The sequence below is a fragment of the Callospermophilus lateralis genome, chromosome 11 (assembly GCF_048772815.1).
Source record: "Callospermophilus lateralis isolate mCalLat2 chromosome 11, mCalLat2.hap1, whole genome shotgun sequence".
NCBI classification, from domain to species: domain Eukaryota; kingdom Metazoa; phylum Chordata; class Mammalia; order Rodentia; family Sciuridae; genus Callospermophilus; species Callospermophilus lateralis.
Genome location: NC_135315.1, coordinates 52,993,101 through 52,999,418, shown reverse-complemented (window position 1 = coordinate 52,999,418; position 6,318 = coordinate 52,993,101). Strand labels below are relative to the sequence as shown.

Sequence of the window (6,318 nt, the reverse complement as noted above, 5' to 3'; positions counted from 1 at the left end):
TAGAAAGAAAGGAGAAGGGAAAACCACTGACAAGATTTGACCTGACACAGAGGATTCTTTGTAACACAGTTCCTCGGGCCCTGGAATTTTATTTTAAAGGAAATACCAGTTCTTGCATGGACACGTAATGTTAGCCCAACAGCATCCTCTAGTGGCCCGACGACATCAAAGCAACCAGCCATACAGTAGGGCATTTGGATATGAGGTGCTAGAAGTTGTTATGGCAACTTAAAAAAAAAAAAAAAAAAAAGAATTCCTTTTTCAGAGATCACAAGACAACTGGATTCCTAAAAGCCCACTCTGAACACAGGCTGCCTACAGATATATGCTCAGTGCAAAGTCCCAAGAAAACCAGTTTCATGCAATACTGAAATATTCCATCAGAAGCTAGATTCTGGTAAAGTTTTTTTCCGACCTAAAGAGAGAGTGTGGTATTTCACCTTTTGCAAGGTGCCAAAAGAAGTCTGATCCCCAAGAATGCTTCTCTGTGCGGTGCCAGTGGCATTGGTTCTCGGGGGCCTGGTGGCTTTGCGAGGGAGGTGGAGAGAGCTGGGCGCCGATCGGACGTCCCTCTCGAGGTAGCTGCCCAGGCCCCTGGCCAGGCTGTCCTGCATCCTCAGGGCAGGAGAAGGGCTCTGCGCCTGCTTGTCCACAGCAGGGCTCAGCCTGCCACTCCCGTGGGAGACTGGGGGTAGCGGTGGGGAGCCCCCAGTCCTGTCAGTCTTCCTATTTCCCTTCTTCCAAAACATAGACCTCAGGAGGGTGAACGTGCCCTGCGGGAGTCTGTCTTTCTCAGAGGACCTTTCCTCCCCAGTGGCCCTCATCTTGGGCAAGGTGCCTTGGCCACTGTCCTTACTGTTCCTAAACAATCCTACAGAGGGAGAGGGTGGGCTGCTCTGGCTTCTCACCTGGCCACTTCCCTTCCAGTTCATGGTCTTCTGGCCCTCTGCGCGGGACACTTTCTCATTGTTTATTGAGGGCATCACAGTGAGGGGCAGATCAAACTTTTTGGGAAGCCTGATATCCTGGCTTGCATTTTCCTTTAGTGTCCTGGCTGTGTTGAGACCATCGGAGAATCCAGGGGCAGGATGGTGGTTGGGGTGGCCCGAGGGACAAGGCGCCTCAGCTGGTCCTCTCCCACTGGCTCGGCCACTGTCTTCACCTTTAGCAGAAAGGGTGACGTTTGACCTTGGTGACGCTGACTTTTCTTCCCCGCCAGCAGCGCCCGTCAGCAGCGGCACGATGGACTGGCTGGTGGATCGGGGTCTTCGTCTGGACTCCAAGTACTCCACCAGCTCGACAGACGGACCAGGGCGTTTCTCCCTGGGGCCCAAGGACCAGCGGAGAGGCATGGTCTTGAAGGGCCCCTGCTTGGCTCGAGATGGGGTAGGGACCTTCATGCTGATGCTTCTGCCAGGAATACCTCGAACCAAAGGGCTGGACTCCAGTCCACCTGAAAGAGACACCAAGACCATGAGTGCCCAAATAACCCTCCAGCTGCAAAAGGGTGCGGACTGCAATGCCATTCACCTGGCAGACATGGAACACCTCTGAAGCCCCAGGTGCTGGACAAGGCACTAGGGAGACAGCAGTGAGCAAGACACACAGGGTTCCTCCCCTCAGGGAAGGCCAATGGGTTTCATACCCAGTTCCATGGAATCCACCACGCCTTTGAAGCCACAGAGAAAGCCAGAACCAAAGAAGGTACAGCTGTCAATTTGCAGGGTATTAGTTCCAGGACCTCCAGGAAAACCTACAGATGCTCAATCCCTTCTACGAAACAGCACAGTATTTTGGTATTTGCATATGACCCAGGAACATCCTCCCATATACTTTAAATCATCTCTAGATTACTTATAATATCTCATACAATGTAAATGTGATATAAATACTCTATCATTTAGGGAGTCATAATAGGAAAAAAATCGTCTGTACATGACCTGTTCAATAGGGACAAAAAAACTTTTTTTTTTTTTTTTTTTTTTTTGATACCGGGGATTGAACCCAGGGGTGCTTAACCATCGAGCACACTCCTAGCCCTTTTTTTTTTTTTTTTTTTTTGTATTTTATTTACAGACAGGGTCTCACTGAGTTGCTTAGGGTCTCACTAAGTTGTTAAGGCTCACTTTGAACTTGTGATCCTCCTGCCACAGTCTCCTGAGCCACAGGGATTACAGGCATGTGTCACCACACCCAACTAGAGACAAATTTTTTAAAAAGTTATTTTCAATCCACAGCTGACTGAATCTACTGACTGAATGAAACTCAATAATCTGGAGGGCCAGCTGCACCATGTCCCTGGCAGAAGAGGGTCCTGATAAAGTACAGTCTTAGAGGCAACCAACTGAGTTCAATTTAACATCCTTTCCATCTATCCTCAAATGCGCCCATGAAACAGATATGCTCAGCACAGGTTTCTGCCTTTTCAGTTCAAATTAGGTACTTGTACCTTTCAAATGCAAGAATCTCAGATATCCCACTCTGGGCTAAAAAGGATTTAAAAAAAAAATCTGTGTTTAATTTTATCAGCACTGTGTTGTATTTTGCAATATCTGTATATAGCTGTGAAGACATTTTTGAAGCAATGTTAAGTAAAAGCTAGCATAATCCAACTTGCAAAAATATACATAGGTGCTTATGTATTACACGTGCATGTAAAAAACATACCAAGCAAGGATAAAGAAACAGATACTGCAAATAACAAGGTAAGGCAGAGCTTCAGGGTGCTGTGGATAACTGATTGTCTTCTTTATTCTTTCCTAAATACCAGCATTTCTACAGGGAACATATATAGAACCAACACTGCATATTTTTTCTTAAGAAATTCCCAGTCATTCGTTACCATACCATCAAAACGTCTTGATTTACATGATGCCTGCAATCGCTGAGAAAGAAATCAAGTGAAACACAAAATCCACATGGCACAAGGAGAGTCAAGTGCATTGAGAAAAGGTTGTCAGTCAAGCCTTTCACCCACAGCCAGCCACTACCAATGTGCCGCTTCATCACGGATGATGGTGTTACAGACTAAAGATTTGAGTCCCTCCAAAAAAAATTCACATATGGAAACCCTATGCCACAAGGTGATGATGATATAAGAAGGTGGGACCTTCAGGAGGTGATTAGATGACGAAAGAAGGGCCCTTGGAATAGCACCCTTAAAGAAAAGATAAGAAAGAGCTAATCTGGGCTTGATGGTGCACACCTGAAATTCCAGCAACTCAGGAGGCTGAAGCAGGAGGATCACAAGTTTGAGGCCAGCCTCAGCAACTGAACAAAACCCTTGTCTCAAAATAAAAAGGGCTGGGGGTATAGCTCAGTGGTAAAAGTGCCCCTGGGTTCACCTCTGTACCAAAAAAGAAAAAAAAATTTTTTTAAAAGGAAAAGATAAGAAAGAGCTAGCCTGCAATCTTAGCAACTTGGGAGATGGAAATTAGAGAATTGCAAGTAGGAGGCCATCCTAGGCAATTTAGTGAGACCCTGTCTTAAAATTAAAAAAAAAAAAAAAAAAAAGAACCGGGGATAGTTTAGTAGTACAGCACCCTTGGGTTCAACCCCCAGTACCACAAAGTGTAAAAAGGAAAGAGCTAATTAGATCTCTTTCTGCCAGATCTAGATATGACAAGAAGTCAACCGCAAATTGGAAGAGGCCAGGCTGGGGATGTGGCTCAAGCGGTAGCGCCCTCGCCTGGCATGCGTGCGGCCCGGGTTCGATCCTTAGCACCACATACAAACAAAAGATGTTGTATCTGCCGATAACTAAAAAATAAATATTAAAAAAAAAAATTGGAAGAGGCCCTCACCAGAACTGACCAGGTTGGTACCTGATCTCAGACTTCCAGCCTCCAGATTCACAAGGAATAAATTTCTGTTGCTGTTAAGCCCCAGCCTATGGTGTACTGATAGAGCAGCCCAAATGGACTCAACAGAGAACATCTCCAAAAGCAAACACGCACCGTGGCCACAAAAAGCCCCCCCCCCCCGCCCATCGGTAGCCCAACCAGCGTGTCAACTCAGTGTGCTTCATGGGGAGGGTCCTGTCACCGAGCAGTCAGTCCTACAGTCCTGCCACACCTTGTTTCTGGAATCTGTCTCTGCATTCATGTTTGGATGTCTTCACATGCACGCACCTGAGACTTACAGGGGCACAGGTAATAGCTCAGAGGGAACCACAAGGTCACGGTGAATAAGGGTGGAAGAAGCCAACTGCCCACCGACCACACAGCCCAAGACGAAATGATCAGAGAGCCGTCATGCCTGCAATCCTGGCTACGAGGGAGACTGAGGCGGGAGGATTGCAAGTTCAAAGCCAGCCCCAGCAACTTGGGCCCTAAGCGAGTCGGTGAGACCCTGTCTCAAAATTTTTTAAAAAAAATGAAAAAGACTGGGGATGTCGCTCAGCAGTCAAGCGCCCCTGAGTTCAATCCCTGATTACCAAAAAAGAAAACAGAAAAAAAGAAATGGCTGGGGAGACGGAAGAAGGAGAAGCTCATTACTAACCCCAGGAGGAGCTGGAACGCACCTCAGAGGTTTCCCCTAGGAGCCTTACCTGTTGGGTTTTTCTTAGACCATTTTTGATAGATTTTGGGGAAAAAAAAAAAAAAAGCAAAAGCATTTCTTTAACATTAGCCAAGAATAGACATGATTTCACCCCCAAATACTTTGTCATTTCAGTTTGGATTGACCTTGGTGCTCCATCATTAAATTCCCAGACCTCCAGAAAGATTAAAAAAAAAAAAAAAAAAAAAAAAAATCCTGTTGTGGAGCCCGAGATGTAGGATGGTAAACTTTTCTTTTTCTTTTCCCCCCTCTTCCACAGCCGTGGGAAGAGCAGAAAGGGGAGTTTTGTGAGAGGACACAGCTGCGACTTTCCGCCTTTCACAATGTGAGAACATCGCCTGGAGCCCTGGCAGGTGGCTAGGGGACTTGGCAGCTGCCCTAAATAGCTGTCCTTCCCTTCTTCCTGGTATGAAAGGGCCGCAGGCCAGGGCTGACATCAACGCCTGCCCTACATGGCTCAGGGGACCACGGGAGCCCCAGGAATCTGCCTACAGAATCTCTTCTGCTCTTCCAGGCGGTGAAGGAGCAACCCACCTTGGTTTCAGTTCCATTCTATTTATTGTACTATTATAACAGGATCTGGGCAGCACAGGGAGGCATGGGAACGAGAGAGGACCCACGCTGGGGCGGGCTCCCACTTCTTAGCTGGGGTGGACGCGCGTGTCCTGAAGTCCCCTGCGGAGATGGGCCTTCTGGAGGCTGGCAGCTAGAGGAGGGATGGTGCTCAGGGAAATCTGAGCTCTGACTCTCACCCACCCCACCCCATCCCCTCCCCAAGCCTGTGGATTTGGTTATTTCCAGCCTGTCTGGCCTGAGAATCAGGCAAGTCTTAAGTCTTAAGCTGCTTTAAGGATAAAGGTTAGAGAAGCTCCATTGTCTACAGACTGAGCTCCCTGGGGCCCCTCAGAGCCCCATGCACACAGAGGGTGCGGGAGCAGAGGACGGCACTGCCTGAACCCCCCACAGCAGCTCTGGAGCTGTCAAAGGCGGCTCCAAGAGAGGCCACCTCTGCCCCTGTCGGTGTGTGGTCACCAGGATTCCTCTGGGACTTCCCACCCTTGGCCTGCCAAGTGAGGCAGCAGTCTGAGCTGACATTATCTGTTATGAGGGGGCCCTAGGGGAACCTCCTCTCTCCATCCTTAGCCCACGATCACAGGTCAAATGCTTTCAGTCTCTCTAAGGGCTTCCACTGTGCCTCCTCCATCCGTCCAGTGATGCATTCAAAAAAAAAACATCTATCTCATGAGCGCTTACTGTGTGCCGGGGATGGTTTTCAGTTCTGGGGATACTGCTGAGGGGAAAGAAAGATGAGGTTCCTGTCCTTAGAGGGTGGGTCAGGAAGCAAAAATGTATGACTGAAAGTAGTGTCGTGGGAAGTGCTGCAATGGAGAATGAGGCAGGGTAACAAGGGTGGCGAGTGGGTGAGGAGTGAGACTGGAGGGGAGACCTAAAAGAGGGGAGGAGGAGACACATGGAGATCTGGGAAAACAGGATCCAGGCAGAGGGAGTAGTGAGTGCAAAGGCCCTGAGGCAGAGGCAAACTCAGTGGGTCAGGGAAACAGCACAGAGACAAGCGTGGCTGGAAGCAGAACCAAAAGGGCACCCATTAGGGATCCCTAACTTTTTCTCCCCTATGCCCACCCTGAACTGGGGGTTAAGCCCAGGCACTCTACCACCAATGTACATCTCTAGTCCTTTTTATTTTTTAATTTTGAGACAGGGTCTTGCTAAGTTGCTGAGGCTGGCCTCAAATTCTTT

General features: G+C 48.3%; 1 protein-coding gene across 2 annotated transcripts in view; it reads right to left on the bottom strand.

Annotated features, from left to right (window-relative positions):
• Positions 1 to 380: 380 nt before the first annotated feature.
• The window catches only part of Usp43 (ubiquitin specific peptidase 43), a 71,018-nt gene continuing 65,080 nt past the window's right edge, over positions 381 to 6,318 (bottom strand). For both annotated transcript variants that reach the window (XM_076870788.1, XM_076870789.1), the window contains exon 15: positions 381 to 1,453. In XM_076870788.1, coding sequence (XP_076726903.1) covers positions 381 to 1,453 — 1,073 coding nt within the window. The remainder of the gene's footprint in view (positions 1,454 to 6,318) is intronic.